Source organism: Nelumbo lutea, chromosome 1, assembly GCF_056320005.1.
Source record: "Nelumbo lutea isolate HS-2025 chromosome 1, American lotus-T2T, whole genome shotgun sequence".
NCBI lineage: Eukaryota > Viridiplantae > Streptophyta > Magnoliopsida > Proteales > Nelumbonaceae > Nelumbo > Nelumbo lutea.
In genome coordinates this window covers 158,447,181-158,472,882 of record NC_142684.1, presented here as the reverse complement: position 1 = coordinate 158,472,882, position 25,702 = coordinate 158,447,181, and the positions used below count along the sequence as shown (strand labels likewise).

At 39.9% G+C, this 25,702-nt stretch overlaps 1 protein-coding gene across 13 annotated transcripts in view; it reads left to right on the top strand.

Moving 5' to 3' along the window:
• The window catches only part of LOC148878656 (Thioredoxin family protein), a 56,170-nt gene that overhangs the window by 23,527 nt on the left and 6,941 nt on the right, over window positions 1–25,702 (top strand). For 6 of the 13 annotated variants that reach the window (XR_016103302.1, XM_088957986.1, XM_088957951.1 and 3 more), the window contains 2 exons: window positions 3,150–3,199; window positions 5,363–5,432. Coding sequence is in view for 11 of the 13 variants with exons in the window: in XM_088957986.1 (XP_088814112.1) it covers window positions 3,150–3,199; window positions 5,363–5,432 (120 nt within the window). In the remaining 2 variants the exon portion in view is untranslated. Of the gene's footprint in view, window positions 1–3,137; window positions 3,200–5,362; window positions 5,433–24,737; window positions 25,036–25,702 lie in introns of those variants that run through there. The other 7 variants (XR_016103297.1, XM_088957977.1, XM_088957943.1 and 4 more) reach the window with 2 other exon arrangements.

Genomic DNA, 25,702 nt, shown 5'->3' with positions numbered 1-25,702 from the left:
CTGAGTGAGCAAAAGTCACCGTGTTCTGCTATGATTGGATAAACCTCTCATATTCATCACGGGGAACACTCACCATCTCCTTCATGGGACCATCTGTGGATGTAGGAGGCAATTGGTCAGATGAATGATGCTCCTGTTTAAAGTTGGAACTTGAGTCACCGGTCGTGGCATGATTGGCTCAGGTTGAGGGAGGACCATGTAAATCATAACAATAGTTGATGGTATGTCCATCCATAACACAATGAGTGCACTTCCTCGGGCCTGAGCTACATCCTCTACCACGAGCTCCCTCTGAATCTCTGCTCCCAATACGACCACCACCACGATTATTAGTAGACCCACCATTGCCACTTCGGCCATATGCAGAACCACTACCAACACCACGGCCAGATTGAGCTCCCCGAACTCCACCTCTACCACCACGACCTCTCGATGCAGCAAAGGCAGATCTATCTGAGATAGTAGAGTTCTCAGTAGATCCGATAGAAATCCTCTGAAGTCGAGCAAATACCTCTTCTAGGAACGGAAGAGCTAATCCCCCTAATATCTGAGCCCGTACTAGTTCATATTTAGACTTTAGTCCCACCAAAAATCTAGTCACATCAAGCTGCTCTCTCTGTTGTTGCTGAATCTTGACATCAGAAGTTAGAGGATGATAGACATTCAACTCATTACGTATGTTCCTCATGTTGGCATAGTACTCCTCAAGACTCTGATTGCCCTGTTGCAGATTAAAGTACTCTTGATAAAGCTGATAAACTCTGGTTGTATTGTCCTGCCCCGAATACAATTTTTTCGCATGGTCCCACACGTCTTTGGCAGTATCAAGGAACATGAAATTCACACTAATCCTGGGTTCCATACTGTTCCACAACCATGTGATGATCTGAGCGTCCTCTTGCTCCCAATCTTCATACTCGTGAGAGTCAGAGGAGGGTTTCTCCTCTCTGATATGTTTTACCTTCTTCTTTGCCTTTAGAAAGACTTCAACGGATTTAGCCCAAGGCACATCATTCTCTCCATTTAACTTAATAGAGGTCATCTGAACATTCAGGTAGTCTGTAGGCACCATCACACTAGGTTTATAATCATTACTGTCTCCCATTATGTTATCACCAATTCTGCACACTTGCTGAATTCTATTATCACTGAGATCTGCACACTATACACCACTAGGTCACACCTGTCACACTGATTGCAGCACTAATTGTTGCTGGAATGTGTGCTCTTTACACCACAAACCCTGCTCCTACAACTACCTGAAATCTCACCACTATATGATCATATCTCTTCCTTCAACATGCACAAAGAAACCAGCATAAACCCTAGCACTTACTGGTCGAAACACTAGCAAATGGTCTGAAGCACACCTCCTATTTAATCCATACCAGATATCAAGAACTGAAATCTCTTACCTTACCGCTGAAGTAACACCCACGCGAGTAGGAGAACAGTCCACACACAACAACCGCTTCACACACAACGGCCACACACAGTTCGGCCCTCTATTCTTCCTCTACTAGGAGAGGGCGATCTCAGAAATCACAGCAACCGACCACATACGACTTGACTGGAGGCATAGAGACCCCCAAGGGAAGAGGGCGATCACTTCTTTTCAGCCCTTTCCCTTATCTCCATTCGAACACAGAAAAAAAAGAGGAAAAACCTAGATAGGGTGTGTAGAGAATGAACCCTAGGCAAGCAGAAATCTAGGCAGATTTAACCTGCTCTGATACCATGTTAGAACTCAGGTCTGCCTTAGAGTTCGGCCTGACTGAGTTCAGTTATGTAGAAGAAGAAAGAGCGATAGAGAAAGAGAGAAGGAGAGAAAGAAAGGAGAGAATTCTGGTTCGAACTGAAAGAGTCAACATAACTTCTCCCAGTCGGCCAGTAAGTATTTATATGTTTGATTATATTTTTAAATTCTCATTTGAATATGCTTTACATGTTGTGTATGTATTTTAATTTTAGATAATTGGTTTTTTTACTTTTTTAAATGATTGATTTTAAAATTTAAGTATATATATTTTTTAATGTTATGTTTAATATTTTTTTATTATTTTTGATTTTTTTTTATTTTTTAGCATTTTGTTTTAATTTTTGTGCCTTGCTTCAAAAAGGTGTGCGCCTTGGGGGCGCAAATTGACCCCTACGCCTTTTTTTGTGCCTTGCACTTTTAAAACACTACATTTGATATAAAAAATGGATTCATCTTGTAGATTAGCTGTTCATTTGTGTCAAATAATCTAGGAGATAATAGAAAATATCACCTTCAAAGTAGGAAATTGGGATAAAACAAGTGAGCTGTTTAAGGAGTTTCTCGTAACGGACATACTTGTGGGATGGAATGTAGTAGTAAAGATTTCAACTATCAAGGCTACAACTCAGGAGGTTTGGGTCCCTCCAACATCTCAAAGAATAAAACTTAACTTTGATGGAAGCTTAATGGGCAACCTGGGACCTTTTGGTATTGGAGGAATTTTTAGAGATGGGGAAGGAAATGTAGTGGCTCTGGTTCAATAGGATGGGAACCTCACTTAGAGCAGAAATTTTGTCCCCCCTTCAAGGCTTAAGATTGGCTAAACAGTTGGGTGTCCAACATTTAGAAGTGGAAGACAACCCGAAGTTAGTGATAGGGTGGATGCAAACAAGGAATCTGGGGGCATGGACCCACAGGCAGGTTGTGATGGAGATATTTTGTCTTTCAAGGGAGAGTGATGTCAGTTTCAAATGGATTAGAAGATCAGCCAATAAGATGGTTGACAGCTTAGCTAAACAAGGAACAAGTAGGGGAAGCTCTTTTGTACTGCTTTGTAATCTGTCTTTCAGCTTTTGTAATACTTTAATTTCAATTGAAAGTTACCACTTCCAATCAAAAAAAGATGGGAGATAAAAAAAGGAAATGTATGTAGAAGTGCCCTCAAGAATCTGTGGAGTGTTGGACTTGGACATGTGTCCAGCACATGTTATCCATTTAGGGGAGTCCATGCAACACTGAGCTCAACGTGCTTTCCTTGTGTTCTTATTTTATTCAAAAATGTTTTCCTTTTCATTAAAGATTCAATTTATAGATCTCCAATTTCATGTGAAGGTTGCTCTGATTTCTTATTTCTTGAATTTAGTTTGTAGCTGCTAAGAATTTTTTGCAGGTTCCCTTTCCTCATTGATCCAAATACCGGTGTTTCAATGTATGAAAGTGGTGAGTAACTAATCTATATTTCTAAAGTATAATCCTGGAATCTCATGTCTAATTATTAGGGCCTAGGTTATTGGTTTGGGTAAATTACAGGGAACCCCTGTACTTCGGGGGTTGTGACACTTAGCCCCTTGTATTATTTTTACTATACTTAGCCCTTTGTATTTTCATATTATTACAATTAACCCCTTCCATTGCCATTCCATCGAAGGAGTTGATAGTATATACCCATGTGTATATCATGTGCATAGTTAGACATTTCTAAAACCTTAAAATGCTTGTTTTACTTTATATGAAAAATTTTCTATTTACACAATCATATTTCTAACTAAAAGATATAGACCATTGAACTCATGACTAAAGATCAGTCTTGGAAATATAAGTGATATACAATGTTTTCATGTAATCAAGCCATGGAAATGGTATAGCAAATGATGTATCAAATTACTCAAATTTCCAAAAAAAAAAAAAAATCCATGTAAATGATGTAACATATTAATCCAAGGATCTGGGCTATAACAGTGGTCTCTTAAGATCAGTGCATTAATCTCAACTATCCAAATGATTTACCAAGATTCAACTAATCTAGGTCATCAAAAAAGTGTACCAATCAACACAAAAGTCTAGCTATCAAAATCTTCTCCTAAGAGTGAAGAATTAATTTTGACCATCCAAGAAACGTACAGAATTTCAAGTAATCTTGGCCATTCAAGTAAAGCACCAAAAATCTAAAAAAACCTTACCCAAATATGTACCAAAAATCTGGACCATGAAAATGGCCTCCTAAGATCAGTCAATTAATCTTATCCATCCAAAATATTTGCAAAAAGATTTCAACTTATTTAGCCCATCCAAATGAGGTACCAGATCAATAGACCTAAGCCACTAAAGTGGTCTCCTAGTCCTAAGATCACTGGATTAGTCTCAAACATCCAAGCGATACCAAGCTTTCAACTAATTAAGGCCATCCAAATAATATACAAAATCAACCCCAAAGTCAAGGTCATGAAAGTGTCTCCTAGAGCAATGGATTAATCTTGCCCATCCAGGTGATGTGCCTTGAAGCAATGTTCTGGTTTGTCAAAGCGTATTCATAAATGAAACAATGGGTCTAAACCATCTAAGTGATTTTCCATAGTTTTGATATCGTAGAATATATGACCTCTTCCATTAACCAAAATCAGATATCACCTAGTCCCGATTTTTTCTTTAAAAGCATAAAAATGATATTACATTATATGAAAGTAGAAGGAGCTAAGTTTGCAAAAAATAGTCCAGGGGGCTAAGTGTAACACCCCCAAAAGGAAGAAGTGCAGGGAGTCCCTGCAATTTACCCTGTTGGTTTTAGTATTGATGTTATTGGTAATTGATATAGGAAATCAGAAAGGTGACTAAGAATAAGATATTATGCTTAGATCCAGATCTTCACTCTAAAATGATTTACGAGGAAAGGACTTAAGTAGAAGATGATGGAAGTCACATCTACCTCCTTGCACTGTTTTATTAAATGTTTTACATCCATTCTGACTTCATGGGTAATGAAATCTGGAGACAAGGATTTTGTGCGAATAATTAGAAAAAGCCTTTCTATCCTAAGTTATGAACCACCACAGCTTCCACGTAGGTTTCCTGATAAATCCTGGAGTTTCCAAATGTGCAAAGATCTTACTTTTTCATACAGATGATAATATTCAGAACCATTCCAGAGTTTGTTAGGCACTTAAACTAATTTCAAGCTTCATGCTCATACTTTATTTCCAATTTGCTACTAACCATAAACAGAAGTAGCAATGACTTTTAGAGTCAACTATTACATGTGACTGCTCTCATTGTAACACAGATCATCGTTTTTTCATCCAAGCCAAGTCCTAACATCTGGCAGGAATAGACTTTGGACCATTTGGATGTTAACTGGCATATGGAACAGTTAAGTCTGGTACTAAATTTTGGCATTCATCAAAAACTGGACTACCCAGTTCCCACCCCTTGAACAGATTGGCCTCCATTTGGTTTTCAAAACATTGATCTGAACATCATGTTTAATGTCTCCTATTATTTACACGTTTTGAATTACTACCAATGTTCATTGTTCTATAAACTGTAATTTTTTTTGGTAAGAAGAATTCTATAAACTGTAATTCATTTTATCTTATTCTATGCATGAAGGTGACATTGTGAAATACTTATTCCAACAGTATGGTGGAGGAAGAAGTCCTTCTTTTGGGCTATTGGAAAGGTAATGCCTCCCTTAATTACCTTATTGATTGTGTGAACTACTTCTTTGATGAATTGAAAATGAATTTGTCAAGTAAAAACACTTAGATGACACAAACATTTCCAGTTATGGATTCCATCAGTTTATCACCACCTCCACCATCTTACACCATTTATTACTTTTCTTGTCTTCTAAAACAGAGAATTTGAAATATCTGACTTTGATTGCCCTAGTCATGAAAATAATTGTTTAATAAAAGCATATCTTTTGAAAATGATCATACCGACTCTTTCTTTAAAAGTCATGATCCCAGTTTGCAAATGTAGCCAATTCCTCTCTCCTTTGCATATATCCATGCATGTTTCTTATTTATTATAAGTGCAGCATTTGTGCAAGGTTTTCATATTTTTGTTATTGATAATATATATTCCCTAAAGAAAGGAAAAGATACAGAAATGCTGTCTATCTAAAAACTGAGAGTCGGGAAATAACCACAAGTGATGCTCTAGGAGGTGCTAAAGCAAGCCGATCAAATAGAAAATAAAAGAAAAGGTATAGATCTCAAGAAGAAAAATGGTAGAAAAACAACGTATCTTTTAATTGAAGACTTTTTCCTATCATCAGTCATCATCATCATCATCATCATCCATGCCTTATCCCAACTATATGGGGTTGGCTACATAAATCCTGTTTCACCAATTCATTCTATTTAAAAACATATCCACTGTTAAAATTATTAGTGCTTAAATCATTTCTAACTACTTCTACCCATGTCCTTTTTGGTACATCCCTAGCTCTTTTAGCCCCTTCCACTTGTAACAAATCACTTCTTCTAACTGGAGCTGTTGGTGGTCTTCTATGCACGTGACCAAACCATCTTAGCTTACTCCTAGGTTTCTATGGATGGCTTCATTCCTGATCCTATCCTTTCTTGTTTTTCCACTCATCCATCTTAGCATTCACATTTCTGCCATACTCATCTTCTGAACATGTTTCTTGACTGCCTAACACTCTATTTTTTTTCTCTCTGTTTCCTTATTAAAAAGAAAAACAACCACAATACAAAGCATAGTTGCATAATTCATAAAAGTATAAATAGACCGAGGGTAATTAAAATGTTGAAGAAAATTTATAATAAGATACATTTAGGTTTGTCTTAATTTTCTTTAAAAAAAAGAATGCGCACAATTATAAGCCTGTGCAATCCAATAATTTAAAGCCTGTTTGGTTCCCAGTTGAGTGAGTTGGGACCATGTCTTTGAAAGGAGGCAAATGAGCCAACTAAAGCCCATTTAGGCCATTAAAGGAGTGTTAGACACCTGGCTTTCCCTCTCTTTAATTGGAGGGCCAGGTATTGTTCACACATAGGGAGGAGTGGCTATATAACCACCCCAATCCCTGCTTAATCTCCTTGGAAGAAGGCTCCGGGCTCCCCTTCTGAAGAAAGATTTCTAAATAATCCAAACAATTTTAATAGTCTTAAGGAGTTCGATCTATAAATAGTGAAGAGGGGAAGAAAAAGAAAAGGTTTGTAAAGAATAAGAAATAAGAAGCAATGAGAAAAAGAGAAAACACCCAGGATATCTATTTTGGGGGTTATCTAATAAGAGAAGAGGAAACCATCATTTTATGTACCTATAGGTAGGAAGGTGGAAGGTTTCTATGCAAATATCCTCTTCAAATATGTCTTCTCTAAAAGAAAATGGCATCCAGTGCACAAGGCTCTTGCCAATGAAAGGTCTTGGGAGGGACAGATGTACACAGCCTTCCCCCTGAAGATACACAGAGAGGCTGTTTCCAAGATTCGAACCCTGGTCACCCAGGTTGCAATGGAGCAACCCAACAGTTGTGCCAAGGCTCACCCTTGAATATGTCTTCTCTCATGTTACAATTTTCTTATCATTTTGTCCTCTCTTCCACTCAGTCTCTAAATTTCATCTATGAAAAGAAGAAATTGCAGATGTAGAGGGACACAGCATTTATACCCAAGTACTTTTATTTGGATGGTTATGGTTTCTCTACTAAAGATAGTAACTTTGAAAAACATAAAGGAATCAATCATCTGCAGCCTTGTTCTTTAACTTTGCTGACTACCCTAAAAATGCAGAGTTGAAGGCTTAAGGGACAAAAAAAACCATCTAAAGTCCAATTGTTTAATCTGATTGACTAAGGTTCCCTCCAAATGCAAGATTCAGAAGAATAACACTGTCTATAACCAGATTACTTAAATTGGATGACTATGTGGTACAAGAATGTTGTCAAATTTTCATACAGCAGGAAAAGGAGATTGTCAAAAGGAGCTATGGTGAGACTGCTTCTAAAGTATAATAAGAAGAAGCTTAAGATCATAATGCTAAGGAGAAATGGGTACCAAATATAATGATTTGCCGGTTCCTTTACCTGATACTCAATGCTATGTATTTCCTACATTGCTCTAATTGCTATCCTTGTTTTATTTTGTTGTTTTTCTTTGGTCTACTTAGAAATTTCCAAGCACGTTATAGGGCCAGATAAAAACATATCAAAGTATTATTATCGGAGAACTTATTTAAAATAGAGAAATAAAGAACTAGGGAGAAAAAAAGCTATGAGGAGAAAAATGGAGAACTAAGAGCCAGCCCTTACATTCTGCTATCCCACCATCATAATAATAATTGCAAATAGAAAGTGTTGTGAGGATTATTTAATTGTTATTTTATAGTTGCTGTTAGTGGGTTGTCAGTTTAAGATGTTGTTAGTTAATTATTTTCTTTCTTTCTTATTAGTTTGTTTCTAGGGAGTGCCGCCAGGGGCATACTTGTAACTCCCATTCCTTTTATATTAAGTTAATATAAATAACTAAACTGGCGGCAGCCAGAGGAGGTTCTTTTGTCTCTCAATCATATCTTCCTCTTCTTCTCTTTCTCTCTCTTGTCTCTCTCTCTCCATGAATGATTACAGAGAGCTAGTCCATGAAACTTTCTGAAAACTGAACAACACCATGACCCAAAAATGCAATGGTAAAACTCTTAGTCCTGTGGGGTAGGGCCCCAATAAAATTATGTCTCTGTGCCCTGTATCAAGCAAGATAATGTGGTGAGAATTTAGCACCTCATAATATTATGGACATATAAGAATATATTTATGATACAAAAAAGATCATAGACAAAAAGGAAAACGGTAACTGAAACTAAATTAAATATGTTTCAATCGACATAATATTATTGTGTTGCTAGCCCATAAATTTATGTTTTTAAGTGTGTGTGTGTTTGTATCATCATCATCATCATCTAAGCCTTATCCTGATTATATGGGACCAGCTACATGAATCCAAAGTGTGTGTGTATCCATTCTACAGTTCATTTTACATCTGAGTTTTCAACACTGTGCACAAGAGCTCAATGAATGATTACATGGTATCAAAGCCAGGTTCTAGGCTATAAAAGAATTTCGGTCTCTCCCATTTGAACCTGCTTTGTCCTCTTTTTCTTCTTTGATTTCTTGGACGTGGAAGATAGAGAAACCCTAGCAGACTACGTGCAGCTCTTCCTTTGGGTTCTTCCTTGGTCGTAATATCAAGGAAACCCTAGTCGAAGAAGGGCGATGTAGAAAAAGACTCCCTTTCTTATCTGTTCGATGCTGTGAAGTTAGTTTCTGGTTGGCACCTTCGTACAGGTGCTGGACAGGGTATGTGTTCTTGTTTTTTTTATGGCCAATGGTGTGAAGGCCTTATTTCTTGGTTCTATACATTCGTTTGGATGCTGGATTGTTAGATTGTATGGGTTGTAGTCTGACTGATAGTATACTATTCTAACGGCTGGTGTTGGACTGATTATTGGGCTGTTTTAATGACTGAACCATCACTGAGTTGATTTCAACAGTCTTTTTGTTTCTTTTCCACATTCCAGAAGTAAATTTCTTGAGGGTTGGTATTCTGATTGTAGCTGTTGTGTAGTTGTGTGGGATTTGGTCTGATTTAGTAGTACTCTATGGAAAACTATGATTCAACTTCATCGGGGGTTACACCGACCCACAACACAGCTGGTATGGGAGGTGAAAACATGATGTTTCCCATGCCCATTACCCCTCTAAATGGTCTAAACTACCTAGAGTGGGCTAAAAGTGTAAAACTTTATGTAACGACAAGGGGAAAAGCTGGTTACATAAATGGAAGGGTGAAAGAACCCAAGAGTGAGACAACTGAACATGATAGGTGGGACCAAGAAAACAATATGGTGATGTCTTGGCTCCTTGCAGCCATGGAACCTGATGTGAAAACTTTATGTGGGCAGACACCGCTAGTGAGATCTGGGAACAGGCCAAAACTACCTATTCTGAGCAAAGGCATTATGCCAAGGTTTACTAGTTGCAAGCTGAATCCTTAACCTGTAAACAGGAAAATAGTAGTTTGTCTTCCTATTATTCAGCCCTTACTTTCGTATGGAAAGAATTGGATCATTGTCAGGCTATAGAGTGGAAACATGATGACGATGCTAAGGCCTACAGGAAGCTGGTTTCTCAGTATCGTGTGTTTGCCTTCTTGTTGGGACTGAACCCTGCCTATGAACCCTTGAGAGTTCAGATTTTAGGAAGCAAAGAGTTGCCGTCGGTTCACGAGGTATACACCCTTGTTGAATCGGAAGAAAGTAGGCGGAGTGATGGTTACAACCGATGGGGGAGCAACAAGTTGCTCTGGCTGCAATGAGTAATAATAACATGGGGAAGAAAAGTGACACCAAGAAGGCTGATGATAAAGACAAGTTGTTTTGTACCCACTGTCGGCGCTCACTGTTAGACAATTTTGTATGCCCTTAGCTTCAATTCATTTTGATGTACTTTAGACATTTAGTGTAAATAAATAAAGTACATGTTTGATTCATGTTGTTTGGTATGATTCTATGTACAACCCTAAAACTGGACACTTATAGAAACTTGTGTTAGTTTTAAATGTTCACAGCCATTGGATAAGTCTGGGGAGATTTATCTTGCCAAGGCTGATACTGATGTGCCACCAAGTGTTGGGATGGCTTGTTTCGGCCATCAGCGTAAGACCCAAGGCACATGTAGTATGTGATTGCTTGAACCCTTGAACCGAACCAGATTTCCAGTATTGTCCTAGACCTTGGAGATAGATGGGCAAAACTGGAAAGTTACACCTGACCCCTGGACTCGATTATGACACATCACTAGGTGTCGGATCGGACTGTCTTTGATGTGTCGATCAGTGAGATCCTTAGTGGGGGTCAAAACTTGGACATGTTGGGGCAGTCTGAGAATTCATCTGAGTGAGTGATCATAGTGACAGGATCAGCCCCTTTGTCGGACAATGGTAATGATCGGGAATGCACTATCTCTGATGGAAACCAAACTGCCGGCAGTTGATTTCAATCGTTGGAATTTTGTTTTGCAAAATTAATATATATATATATATATATATATATATGTACGGTTTCAAAAAATTTGCAAAAGGTTTTAATTCCCGGGATCCATGTGAGTAGAGAGCGCGACACTGTTCCTTGCAGCCGAGGGAGAGGTCTTCCCTTGTCGGGCAGTGCTTGATCATTAAGGGTTGAGAGGTAAAGTGTAAGACCATTTAGGATAATACCTGATGGGCTAATCTTGCACCTGCCCACAGTCCCTGGGTTTTTATAAGATGGCTTGGCCCAGGGACCACTTAATGTAAGTGTTGGGCCCATAGGGTCCATGTGATGGGCTCAAGGGGGTCACTGAGTTTTTCAGTGAATTAGGCTGGGCCTTGTAATAAAGGTTGGGCCGAACCCATGTGGCTGGTGTGTAGATCAATGCTTGGGTCCCACGCCATACAAAGAAGCCCAACTGGGCAGTAGGTTGGAAACTAGTTAAACACTGAACACTTAATGGGCCAAAAGCCCATTTCGAATTGGGCTGATATGATCACCTATTCATGGGGCGAATCTGAGATTAATGTTAGTAAAAGGATTGGGTCTTTGACCTTATCCACTCTAAGAGACCAAATTCAAATTAGATTTGAATCTGGTAACCTCCTGATAAGATCAGGAGTTAACTAACTTAATCTGCAGATAGGATTAAGATTATCCCCTATCCAAATATTGATTTGGATTGGGATAACTCCCAAAAGAATTAGGAGATTTCTTAATCAAGAAGAAAGAGGAGAAACCCAAGCAGAAATATCAGATTTCAAACTAGGGTTAGTATGCAAGAGATATCTCCTGCGAATTGAGATTTGATCTCACACAGGCTCTAGAGAGAAGAGACACAGTTCAGCCCTCTTCGTCCCTGGATTTCTCCTCCAGCAGCCGCCATTCCCTGTTGCAAGATTGGATCTTTGCAGCAATAGGAAGTCAAGAAATCAGTTCTTGACAACAGTCTTGCAAGAAAGACCAAAAAGATTCGGTGTACAAAGTTCCTAGAGGATTCTTGCGAAGGATCCAGTGTGTAGGACGCACTCTGTTGGTTCCATTCCATCCACAACTGTGTCATCTTCAGCAGGAGTGGATCTTGGTTTCTTCTTTGGGCGTGAACACTAACTTTGGGAGATATTGTTTCTCCGGATCAGGTATAATCCTTCCTGTTTCCTTTCAGTTCAGATCTGGTTTGATTATGGTTCAAGTAGAATCCTTGAATATTGTATTCTAAATTTAGGGAATATGATTCCCAGTTGGAAGAAGGTAGGAAAATTTTTGAAATTCGCCCACCCATTCCGCACCCTTCATGGCGTCCATTAGATGGATCCTACCATTCTTTCACTCACGGCATACACGTGACACATGTTGGAACATTCACGGGAAACCCAAGTGGGCAGTGAAGAACCAAGAACAGGGTAAAGGGCAAGGTCAGAAGAAGATGAACACGACACATAATGCAGCACATGTGATAACCCAAGATACTCAGGTTGCCGGTACTACCCGGGACCACCTTAATTATTCTGACCCCAAGGAAGATATAATGAATTCCTTCAGAGACCACTTGGAGTCATATGGTAGGGCTTTGCGACAGATGGATAGCTTAGTCACTAGTACTCCTTCCACTTCATTTGCATCTACGTCAGGTAATACGGCTTCTGCATTCCATGTCACTCCAACTGGTTCCCTTTGGATCATTGACTCAGGGGCCTCTAACCACATGACCGGTAAGCTGAACTTGTTTCAGATTTATAGCCTTTTGTTAGGAAAGGATAAAGTGAGGCTTGCAGATGGCTCATTCTCCTCCATTGCAGGCCAAGGATCAATATCTCTTCCCCATGGCCTTAACCTAAATTGTGTATTGCATGTCCCTCAACTTCCTATAAATTTGCTTTCAATTAGTAGTATCATAAGCTCTTTAAACTGTAGTGTAACATTTTGTGGAAAAATAAAGAGGAAGAGAAGAAGAAACACTTTTGTATTGATAATGTGTTGATAAAACATGTTGAGCATACAACTTAAATAAGAAAAGATAGGAGAGACAAACTCTTAGGATCTCTCTCAATTACTCCTAGAATCTCTTTCAATTAGGGATTGATTAAATCTTTCCCTTAATCCTAGGATATGACTTTCCTAATTTTATTCAAATCTAGTATTTCCTAAATTTATTTAAATCTGTAATCAATCAAATCAAATCTTTCTAAATTTGCAACAAATCATATCTTTCTTAATTTTCCGCAAATCATATCTTATCGACACTCCCCCTCAAGTTGGTGCAAAGATATCTATCATGCCCAACTTGCTAACTTGAAGTTCAAATGGCTGTCTCAACAAGCCCTTAGTCAAAGCATCTGCAACTTGATGTGTGGTTGGTACAAGCGGAGTGCAAATTATTCCTTCTTCAAGTTTCTCATTTATAAAGTGTCTGTCAATCTCAACATGTTTAGGCCTGTCATGTAGAACCGGATTATGAGCAATGTTGATAGCTGCCTTGTTATCACAATACAGTTTCATAGGAAAAATCACTGGTCTCTTAAGATCTGCTAGCACCCTCTTTAGCCAAAGAACCTCACACACTCCTTGAGCCATTAATCTGAATTCAGCCTCAACACTGCTTCTAGTAACTACACTTTGCTTCTTGCTTCTCCAAGTAACTGAATTGCCCCAAAGAAATGTGCAATACCCCGAAGTTGACCTTCTATCAGTGATTGAGCCTGCCCAATCCGCATCTGTATACACTTCAACCCCTCTCTTCTCATTTTTCTTGAAGAAGAGTCCTTTTCCTAGTGTGCCTTTTAGATACTTAAGAATTCGATACACAACTTCAAGATGTTCTTCGTACGGGGAGTGCATAAATTGACTCACCATGCTCACAATGAAGGCAATGTCAGGACATGCATGTGACAAGTAAATCAATCTTCCTACCAGCCTTTGGTATCTACTTGCATCTACTGGAACCCCATCTTTAACTTCTCCGAGTTTAGCCTTAACTTCTATCGGAGTGTCTGAAGGTTTGCATCCACTCATTCCAGTTTCTTTCAAGAGGTCTAGAATATATTTTCGTTGCGAAACCACAATGCCCTTCTTTGATCTAGCCACTTCCATTCCAAGAAAGTACCTTAGCTGGCCTAAGTCTTTAATCTCGAATTCCTTGGCTAAGTTCTGCTTTAGTCTACTCATCTCTTCAATATCATCTCTAGTCAAGATTATGCCATCAACATAGACAATCAGAACCGATACCTTGTCTTCGGTGGATCTTTTTGTGAAAAGAGTATGATCAGATTGTCCTTGACTATATCCTTGACTTTTAACGAACCTTGTGAATCTTTCAAACCAGGCTCTGGGAGATTGTTTAAGTCCATATAGAGATTTTTTTAGCTTGCATACCTTAGTTCCAGACTTCACAGTGAAATCAGGTGGAGGCTCCATATATACTTCTTCTTCCAAGTCTCCATTCAAAAAGGCATTCTTCACATCCAACTGATTCATTGGCCAGTCAAGGTTAGCTGCAACAGATAAGAGTACTCGAACTGTATTTAGTTTCGCCACTGGAGAAAAGGTCTCAGAGTAGTCCACTCCATACGTCTAAGTAAAGCCTTTAGCTACTAGGCGAGCCTTATATCTTTCCAAGGATCCATCTGAGTTGTACTTCAGAGCGAACACCCATTTACAACCAACAACTGTCTTTCCATCCGATAGATCCACTTTCTCCCAAGTAGCATTCTTTTACAAAGCTCATATCTCCTCAAAAACAACTTCTTTCCACTCAGGAACATTTAGAGCCTCCTGGATATTGTTAGGAATGGAAACACTAGACACTTGTGAAATAAATGTACAATATGAAGGTGAAATATTTTTCTAAGATACAAAATTTGACAGATGATGTTTTGTACAAGACCTAACACTTTTCCTAAGAGCAATGGGAAGATCAAGCTGACTGGAAGAATTAGAATTACCTGGAGGAATATTTTTAGGTATTTTTGGAGAATTATCATGAATTTCATGATCCACCCTTAGATCAGATTCTTGTTGATGCTGCGGAATAGTGCCTTTCCTTTTCAGTGCTAGATGTTCCCTTGAATATACAAGTCCTTTATACTGTTTCGCACACATCTCTGTTGTTTCAGCTTTTTTATTTTGAGATGGCATCGCCGAAGGTTGTTCATTTTCAATATTTAATTTATTTGTTTCCACTAATTTTGTATTTTTTGCCTTACTTTCTTTCGGTGACTGGTTGTGAGGAACATCATTATGGACAAATTCAAACATTAAATCAGAACCAACTAAAGGACCATCTTCACTAGTATTGCTCTCCCCCTGAAGATGGGAGTGTCTGTAGTAGGAGGTTACTTCAAAGAATGTGACATCCATAGTCACAAACATCCTTTTCAAAACTGGATCAAAGCATTTGTAACCTCTGATTAGTGGGATAGCCTACAAAAATACATTTATGTGCTTTTGGATCAAGTTTTGAACGTTTAGGATCATGGTTATGAACAAAGGCCACACTTCCAAAAATTTTTAAGGGAATGTTTGTCACTAGCTGAGAGTTTGGAAAACAGTCAATGTTAAAACGTGTAGGCAGTCTGTTAATCCAAAATTCGTGTAGGCAGTCTGTTAATCAAATAAGTGGATGTTAAAACGGCTTCTCCCCATAGATACTTAGGAACCTTAGTTTGATAACCTAGGGCTCTAGCAACTTCAAGGAGATGTTTGTTTTTCCTTTCAACCTCCCCATTTTGTTGAGGTGTATTATTACACGAACTTTGGTGTATCTTGACAGTGTAGCCGGCCAGAGATAGGTGGAAGAGGAGAGGAGAGAAGAGAAGAGAAGAGAAGAGAAGAGGAGAGAAGAGAGAAGGTTTGCAATGTAACAGTACTGGTGGCGCCAATGTTTATTTTACTATATATAGGGCAACGGAAATAACAAGGGAAAAGACCCTTGTGCCCCTGAGTACAATAACAGACATAACTGAAATAAAAAACGAAATAAAAAACACTTTAACTAGACAAACAAGCCCTAACAATTGCAACTAAGTTACTTTAACATTATTCCAACACTCTCCCTCAAGTTGGAGCATAGATGTCAATCATGCCCAACTTGTCACACAAATCTTTGTGCCGCACATGATGAAGACCTTTGGTGAAGATATCTGCAAGTTGCTCTTCCGGGTTGACATATGGTGTGCACACTTCTCCACTTTCAAGTTTCTCTCTGATAAAATGCTTGTCCACTTCAATGTGTTTCGTCCTATCATGCAGAACTGGATTAGCAACAATATTGATGGTTGCTTTATTGTCACAGTAGAGTGACGTAGGATTGCTTACTACGAAACCCACTTCACCTAACAGATTTCTTATCCACATGATTTCCGCAACCCCATGAGCCATCGCTCTATACTCTGCTTCAGCACTGGATCTAGCCACCACACTTTGTTTTTTGCTTCTCCATGTGACAAGGTTTCCTCCTACAAAGGCACAATAACCATTGGTGGACTTTCGGTCATTGACTGCTCCTGCCCAATCTGCATCAGTATATACTTCCACTTTTAAGTGACTGTGTTTCTGGAACAACAAACCAGCTCCAGGAAACTTCTTGAGATATCTCAAGATCCTCTCTGCAGCCTCAAAGTGAGTTGTCATCGGGCTGTGCATGAATTGACTAAGGACACCCACTGCATAGGCAATATCAGGCCTGGTCATAGACAAATAGAGAAGTCTCCCCACGAGTCTCTGGAACATCTTTACATCTTTCAAAACTCTCCTTGACTGTCTCCCAGACGGTGATTAGGTTCAATAGGTGAATCAGATGGTTTTACCCCCAACTTGCCTGTATCTTCTAGTAGATCTAGTACATACTTCCGTTGGGAAATAAAGATGCCCTTGTGAGAGCGGGCAACTTCAATTCCAAGAAAGTATCGTAAGGGGCCTAGATCCTTCACCTCAAATTTAGAGGCTAAGAATTTTTTTAGTCTCTAGATTTCAGCCTCCCAATCTCCTGTGATCACTATGTCGTCCACATACACAATAAGAGCTGCAATTTTACCTTCACCTCTTTTTACAAACAAGGTATGATCTGACTGGCATTGTTTGAATCCCATTTGTTGGACTGCTACATGGAACTTACTAAACCAAGCCCGAGGTGATTGTTTCAATCCATATAGGGACTTTTTCAACATGTACACCTTTTGTTTATTGCCTTTGGCACAAAACCCTGGGGGTTGGGTCATGTACACCTCCTCTTCCAAGTCACCATTCAAGAAGGCATTCTTAATGTCCAATTGGTGAAGATCCCAGTCAAGATTTGCCGCCAAGGAAAGGAGAATCCGGATGGAGTTCATCTTTGCTATAGGAGCAAAAGTCTCTGCATAGTCCACTCCATATACTTGTGTGAAGCCTCTTGCTACCAGTCTAGCCTTGTACCTTTCAACAGTTCCATCAGCTTTGTGTTTCACTGTGAACACCCACTTGCACCCCACTGGTTCCTTCCCCTTAGGAAGATCTACCAACTCCCACGTACCATTTTTGTGTAAGGCATCAATTTCTTCCTACATTGCATCTGTCCATTCAGGTTTTGACAAAGCTTCTGCCACGGTATTAGGGATGGGAACACTATCCACAGAGGAGACGAAGGCATGGTACGAAGGAGAAACATGCTCATAGGACACAAAGTTAGAGATAGGATGATTAGTGGTACAAGACCTAACACCCTTTCTCTTAGCAATAGGAATATTAAGATCATTGGGGACATGTGAATCAACATTTAAAGGAGCAATGGGATCAAGTGTACCTGACTGATGAGACGGATCTACCTCGGGTGAATCCGATGATGTTGGTTGCATAGTGTCCGGCTCCACGGCTCTTGAACTCTGCTGGCTCTTATGACGACGATGGAAAACCCGGAATGGAGGAGGTAGTTGAATCTGAGTCGTCGCCTGTTTCTCCTCAACCCTACTCTCCCCCTGAGGAGAAACCGAGAAGAACGATTGACTCTCAAAGAATGAGACATCAATGGAAACGTAGTACTTGCGGGCAATGGGATCATAGCAACGATACCCCTTTTGAGACGAGAGGTAACCAAGAAAAACACAAGGAACAGCTCGAGGGTCAAGTTTACCACGAGTAGGTGATAGGTTGTGGACAAAACAACAACACCCAAAAACACGCATCGGAATGGACAACGGGGCTGTTGGGAACATGAGCTAATGTGGGGCTTTATACTCTAGTAGCCGAGAGGGCATGCGATTGATGATATATGTTGCACACAATACTGCATCCATCCAGAACTGTTTTGGCACATTCATATGAATCAGCAAGCCACGAGCAACTTCGAGAAGGTGACGATTTTTTCGTTCAGCCACACCATTTTGTTGGGGTGTCCTGGCACAAGAGCTTCGCTGAAGTGACCCACTCGAAGCAAAGAACTTCGTGAGATCACAATGGAAATATTCCTTTGCATTGTCCGACTGGAAAATATGAATTTCCGTTTGGAACTGAGTGAATACCATGTGTTGAAAATCTTTCACAATTTGTGGCACTTCGTCTCGAGATCGCATAGGGTAAGCCCAAGTGTATCGAGAATAATCATCAATCAAAGTAACAAAATAGTTATAGCCAGCCGCAGTAGGTAGAGTAACAGGGCCCCAAACATCAGAATAAACAATATGAAATGGAAATTCGGATCTTTTATTTCTTAAAGGTAAAGAACTTCTACAATGCTTACTCAACTGACAAGTTTGACACTGTAACTGACTCACTGACAAGGACTCAAACAACTTTGGGAACATAACTTTTAACGACTCAAAAGAAAGATGACCTAAACGACTATGCCATAAATAGGCCTGACTCTTACTCGACGAACTTGTGGACTCAGTCGCCACTAGACCAGCATTATTCTCCAACACGTATAGACCATCCACCATGCTTCCTCTACCAATCGTCTTCCCCGAGGTCAAATCCTGAAACACACATGAAGACGGAAAAAAGGTGACCGAGCAGTTCAAAGAGTGAGTAATACTACTAATGGACAACAAATTAATAGGTAATTTCGGAACATGCAGGACATTAGGAAGAGTAAGGCCAAGTGGAAGAGATATGGTGCCTCGGCTAGCTATGGTAGAAAAAGAACCATTAGCCAGTCTTACCTTATCTCTCCCAGAGAGAAGGTTATATGTCTAGAACAAATTTGACTTACCGGTTATGTGATTTGAGGCTTCGGAGTCAATAATCCAAGGTGAATCAGTAGTATGAGATGACACATGGAAGGCTGTGGCATTACCTGATGTAGACGGAAATGAGATAGAAGGAGTAGGCCTAGAATCCACCTGGCGGAGAGTCCTACCATACAATTCCAAATGCTCACAGAAGGAGTTGATAATATTTTCCTTAGGGTTAGAACCGGGATGTCTCTCCTGAGTTATGGAAGGACTAATCTCTGTCGATGCCAGATTAGCTAAGTTATACCTTCTTTGATTCTGCTGGCCTGGTTTCTTGCCCTGATCCGGTGCTGACTTCTCACCCAAATCCTGTGCCCGTTTAGGTTTTCCATGGAGATCCCAGCATGTATCTTTAGTGTGTCGTGTCTTCTGGCAGTGAGTGCACCAAAGCTTGCTTTTATCTTCTGTTTTTTTCTGAGTGTCACCCCTTTTAAAGCCACCTCCGACATTTGTATCTGAATTGCCCCGGACCGCTAGGGCAACTGACTCCCCTTCTACACCATTCATCACACTTCTTCTGCTTTCTTCTGATTGCACCAAGGCATACACCTCCTGGACTGATGGCAAGTCTTTACCACCCAAGATCTGTACCTTGATGGACTCATATGACTGATTCAACCCTAGGAGAAAGGCAAACACGCGTTGCTGTGATACAAGTGACTTATAGGCCTTTACATCTTCATCACAATTCCAATTCACATTCTGATAGTGATCAAGCTCTTTCCATATTGATGTCAAATCAGAATAGTACATCGAGAGACTCCTCTCCCCCTGCTTGCAAGTAGAAGATTCAGCTTGTAGTTGATATATCTTGGCATAGTGTCTCTGTTCTGAATAAGTGGACTTCGCTTGTTCCCATATCTCACAAGCAGTTTCAGCCCACATAAAGGTCTTCTTTACTTGTGGCAGCATTGAAACCAAGAGCCAAGACATCACCATACTGTTCTCTTGGTTCCACCTATCATGCTCAGCACTTCCATACTTCGGTTCCTTTACTCTCCCATTGATGTATCCTATTCGCCCTCTAGTAGTGATGTAGAGTTTTATCCCCCTAGACCACTCAAGGTAATTCAGGCCATCAAAGGGAATGACAGCCATGGGAAAGTTCATATCCATTCCCCCACTCACTCCATTGTGGCTCCCTGAGATCTCTGAAGTAGCAGAATTCTCAGTCGACATGGTCAAGCAGTTAATCAGTCCCACAAACCAGACTCCACAAAGCAATGCTACCATCTTGACAGTGTTCCCGCGGCCATGTTATAGAAAGTTTTAATCCTAACACATTGTTAAAAAATTCCTTTCCATTATCACTTCGAAAAATTTTAATCCGAGTCTGAAATTGTGTTTGAACCATGTTATAGAAAGTTTTAAACACAGTTTCAGCATCTGATTTCTCTTTTAAAAGGAAAACCCAAGTGACCCTAGTATGATCATCAATAAAAGTAATGAACCAACACTTTCCAGAAGGAGTTGTTACTCTAGAAGGACCCCAAACATCACTGTGAATCATGGTAAATGGTTTTGATTTTTTATATGATTGAGACGGAAAAACAACACGATGATGTTTTGCTAATTCACAAGATTCACACTTAAAACACGAATGATTTTTATTCATGAATAACTTAGGAAATAGATGCTTTAAATATTGAAAGCTAGGATGTCCTAATCGATAATTCCATAACAAAACTTCAATGTCACTAGAAACCGAGATAGAGCTGAAACAAGTTTGTCGGTCTTGCCTTCCAAAGGTTGATCCTTTATTAAAGAGGTAGAGGCCACCATCCAGTTTAGCACCCCCAATCATCTTCCCCGAGGTTAAATCTTGAAATTCACAACAAGAAGACCAAAAATTAACCCGACAATTATGATCAAGGGTTAGTTTGCTGACAGATAAGAGATTGTATGATAGGTTAGGAACATGTAGAACATCTTTAAGGTTTAGAGAAGGAGAAATAGACAGTTCCTTTCCCAACAACAATAGCAAAGGAACCATATGCAATTTTAACCTTTTGATTCCCTGCACAGGGTGTATATGAAGAGAAGAATTGTGAAGTGCCGGTCATATGATCAATGGCACCTGAATCTAATATTCAGGATCCATTAGATTTGGTACAAGCAATGGCTGTAGTAAAGGAACCATATGCAATTTTAACCTTTTGATTCCCTGCACAGGGTGTATATGAAGAGAAGAATTGTGAAGTGCCGGTCATATGATCAGTGGCACCTGAATCTAATATTCAGGATCCATTAGATTTGGTACAAGCAATGGCTGTAGTGAAAAAATTACCTGATTGGGCTAGAGAGCAGGATGGGTTAGAGTTTCTTAACGATTGAGATTGAAACATTTGATATAAGTGCTCTATTTGTTCTTTTGTGAAAGGAAGAGACTCTGAGGATGATTGCTGCTCTGTATCTAAATTGCTTACTTGAAGCGCATGGACATCTCCCCCTGACTTGTTGTCATTGTCTGATTTTTTCTTCCAACCTACCGGTTTCCCGTGTAGCTTCCAGCAGGTTTCCTAAGTATGCCATGGCTTTTTACAATGATCACGCCAAGGCCTTTGCTTTCCTCCTCGTTTATCTCCGTCTACGTCTGCACCTCGGGCCACAAGAGCGGACCCTTCATTCTCAGTTTTTGTTTCACTAACATTCTTCAACATCACTTGCCGCCGTGCTTCTTCTCTACGCACTTCTGAAAAAACTTCTCTTATAGTAGGCAAGGGCTTTCGCCCTAAGATACGTCCCCGAACCTCATCAAGTTCTTTATTCAAACCAGCCAAGAAGACAAAGACCCGACCTCTTTCTATCTTCTTTTTGTACCGAGCACTGTCACTTGGACTTTCCCATTCTTCTTCAAATAAATCCAGCTCCTGCCAAACAACCATCATCTCATTATAATAAGTAGTTACTTCACGCTTACCTTGCTGCATCTTCCACATTCGGGTATTCAATTCGAACAATTGTGAATGATTGTCCAGATCTGAATAGGTTTCCCTAATAGCTTCCCACACATCACAAGCAGTTGGCAGGAACATGAATGGTTTTCCAACCACAGGATCCATAGAGTTGATTATCCAGGCGGTAACCATAGAATTTTCAGAACGCAACTGCCTGTACTTTGGATCATCAGTGGCTGGCGGTTTTACTTCGCCATTCAAATAGCCGAGTTTCCCTTTGCTGTCGACCACCAACCACACGGACTGAGACCACTCAAGATAATTCTTTCCATTCAATTTGTGAATGGTAATCTGAAGAGAATTCTCAGAGAGAGAGATGGCCGCTGACTGAATACCTCCCTCCAAAGATGTCACACCACTGGTAGCATCCGGAGAGGCTGAACCAGAGCCAACCATGGCGGCCTTAAAATTCATGATCGGACCCTAAAGCTCTGATACCATGTGGAAAAATAAAGAGGAAGAGAAGAAGAAACACTTTTGTATTGATAATGTGTTGATAAAACATGTTGAGCATACAACTTAAATAAGAAAAGATAGGAGAGACAAACTCTTAGGATCTCTCTCAATTACTCCTAGAATCTCTCTCAAGTAGGGATTGATTAAATCTTTCCCTTAATCCTAGGATATGATTGAAAGAATGGTAGGATCCATCTAATGGACGCCAAGAAAGGTGCGGAATGGGGGTTGAATTTCAAAAAAAAATTCCTACCTTCTTCCAACTGGGAATCATATTCCCTAAATTTAGAATACATTATTCAAGGATCCTACTTGAACCATAAACAAACCGGATCTGAACCAAAAGGAAACAGGAAGGATTATACCTGATCCGGAGAAATAATATCTCCCAAAGTTGGTGTTCACGCCCAAAGAAGTAACCAAGATCCGCTCCTGCTGAAGATGACACAGCTGTGGATGGAACGGAACCAGCAGGGTGCGTCCTACACACTGGATTCTTCACAAGAACCCTCTGGAAATCTTGAACACCGAATCCTAGTGTCTTTCTTGCAAGACTATTGTCAAGAACAACTTTCTTGACTTCTTGTTGCTGCAAAGATCCAATCTTCCAACAAGTAGTGGCGGCGGCTGAAGGAGGAGAAGTCCAGGGACGAAGAGGGCAGAATTGTCTCTTCTCTCTGGAGTCTGTGAGATATCAAATCTCAGATTGCAGGATGTGTTTCTTGCTTACTCAAACCCCCTAGTTCGAAATCTGATATTTCTGCTAGGGTTTTCTCCTCTTTCTTCTTGATTAAGAAACCTCCCAATATTTTGGGAGTTATCCCAATCCAAATCAGTATTTGGATAGAAGTTAATCTTAATCCTATCTGCAGATCAAGTTAGTTAACTCCTGATCTTATCAGGAGGTTACCAAATTCAAATCTAATTTGAATTTGGTCTCTTAGAGTGGATAAGGTCAAAAACCCAATCTTTTTACTAACACTAATCTCAGATTCGCCCCATGAACTGGTGACCATATCAACCCAGTTCGAAATGGGCTTTTGGCTCATTAAGTGTTTAGTGTTTAACTAGTTTCCAACCTGCTGCCCAGTTGGGCTTCTTTGTATGGCGTGGGACCCAAGCATTGATCTACACACCAGTCACATGGGTTCGGCCCAACCTTTATTACAAGGCCCAGCCGAATTCACTGAAAGACTTAGTGACCCCCTTGAGCCCATCACATGGACCCTATGGGCCCAACACTTACATTAAGTGGTCCCTGGGCCAAGCCATCTTATAAAAACCCAGGGACTGTGGGCAGGTGTAAGATTAGCTCATCAGGTATTATCCTAAATGGTCTTACACTTAACCTCTCAGCTCTTAATGATCAAGCAATGCCTGACAAGAGAAGACCTCTCTCTCGTTGCAAGGAACAGTGCCGCGCTCTCTACTCACATGGATCCCGAGAATTAAAACCTTTTGCAAATCTTTTGAAACCGTATATATACATATATATATATATATATATATATATTTATTGCAAAACAAAATTCCAACGATTGAAATCAACTACCGACAGTTTGGTTTCCATCAGAGAGAGTGCATTCCCGATCATTACCATTGTCCGACAAAGGGGCTGATCCTGTCACTATGGCCACTCACTCAGATGAATTCTCAGACTGCCCCAACATGTCCAGGTTTTGACCCCCACTAAGGATCTCACTGATTGACACATCAAAGACAACCCAATTCGACACCTAGTGATGTGTCATAATCGAGTCTAGGGGTTAGGTGTAACTTTCCAGTTTTGCCCATCTGTCTCCAAGGTCTAGGGCAATATTGGAAATCTGGTCCGGTTCAAGGGTTCAAGCAATCCCATACTGCATGTGCCTTGGGTCTTACCCTGATGGCCGAAACAAGCCATCCCAACACTTGGTGGCACACCAGTATCAGCCTTGGCATGATAAATCTCCCCAGACTTATCCAATGGCTGTGAACATTTAAAACTAACACAAGTTTCTATAAGTGTCCAGTTTTAGGGTCTTACACAGAATTATACCAAACAACATGAATCAAACATGCACTTTAATTTATTTCCACTAAATAACAAAAGTACATCAAATCCGATTGAAGCTAAGGGCATACAAGACTGTCTAACAATGATTTCCTAATTTTATTCAAATCTAATCTTTCCTAAATTTATTCAAATCTATAATCAATCAAATCTGTAATTAATCAAATCAAATCTTTCTAAATTTGCAGCAAATCATATCTTTCTTAATTTGTCACAAATCATATCTTGTTGACACCTTTTTTCCTGGTTCATGTGTTTTTCAGGACCTAACTTCTGGGAGGACGATTGGTAGAGAGAGCATAGTGGATGGTCTCTACATTCTCGACAACAAAGCTGGTCTCTTAGTGTCATCATCAGAGTCACATAGTCAGTCAAATAAGAGTCAATTTTTTTTTGTGGCATAGTCGGTTAGGTCATGTTTCTTTTGAAATAGTAAAGTCTTTGTTTTCGGTTTTATTTAAGTCATGTTCAGTGTCAGAGTTCCAGTGTCAAACGTGTCGGTTGAGCGAACAATGTAGAACAACTTTTCACTCAAATAATAAAAGATCAAGTGTTCATTTTCGTGTTGTGTATTTTGATATATGGGGGCCTACTACTGTAATCTCTAAGGGCGGATATAAGTACTCTATCACATTGATCGATGACTACTCTTGCCATACATGGGTATTCCCTATGCGTAGTAGAGACAGTTCCAATGATTGTGAAAGACTTCCAGAGGATGGTATTTACGCAATTCCATGTTGAAATACAGATCTTCCAATCCGACAATGTAAAAGAATATTTCCATGGTGAGCTCAATGAGTTCTTTGCCTCCCACGGATCTATTCATAGGAGTTCATGCGCCAGAACACCACAACAAAATGGTGTTGCAGAAAGAAAAAACAGACACCTCCTTGAGGTAGCTCGCGGGATGATGTTACACATGAATGTTCCAAAAAGGTTTTGGATGGATGCTATACTTGCAGCTGCTTATGTCATCAATCGCATGCCCTCCAGAGTGCTGAACTACATGGCCCCTCATTAGTTGTTCCCTCAGTCCCCTTTATTTTCCATTCCCATGAGAGTTTTTGGTTGTCGTGCCTTTGTCCATGATTTGTGTCCGTCTCGAAGTAAGTTAGACCCTCGGTCCATTCCTTGTATCTTTCTGGGGTATCCCTCATCTCAAAAAGGGTATTGGTGCTTTGATCCCGTTAGTCATAAGTTTTTTGTGTCTATGGATGTGTCCTTC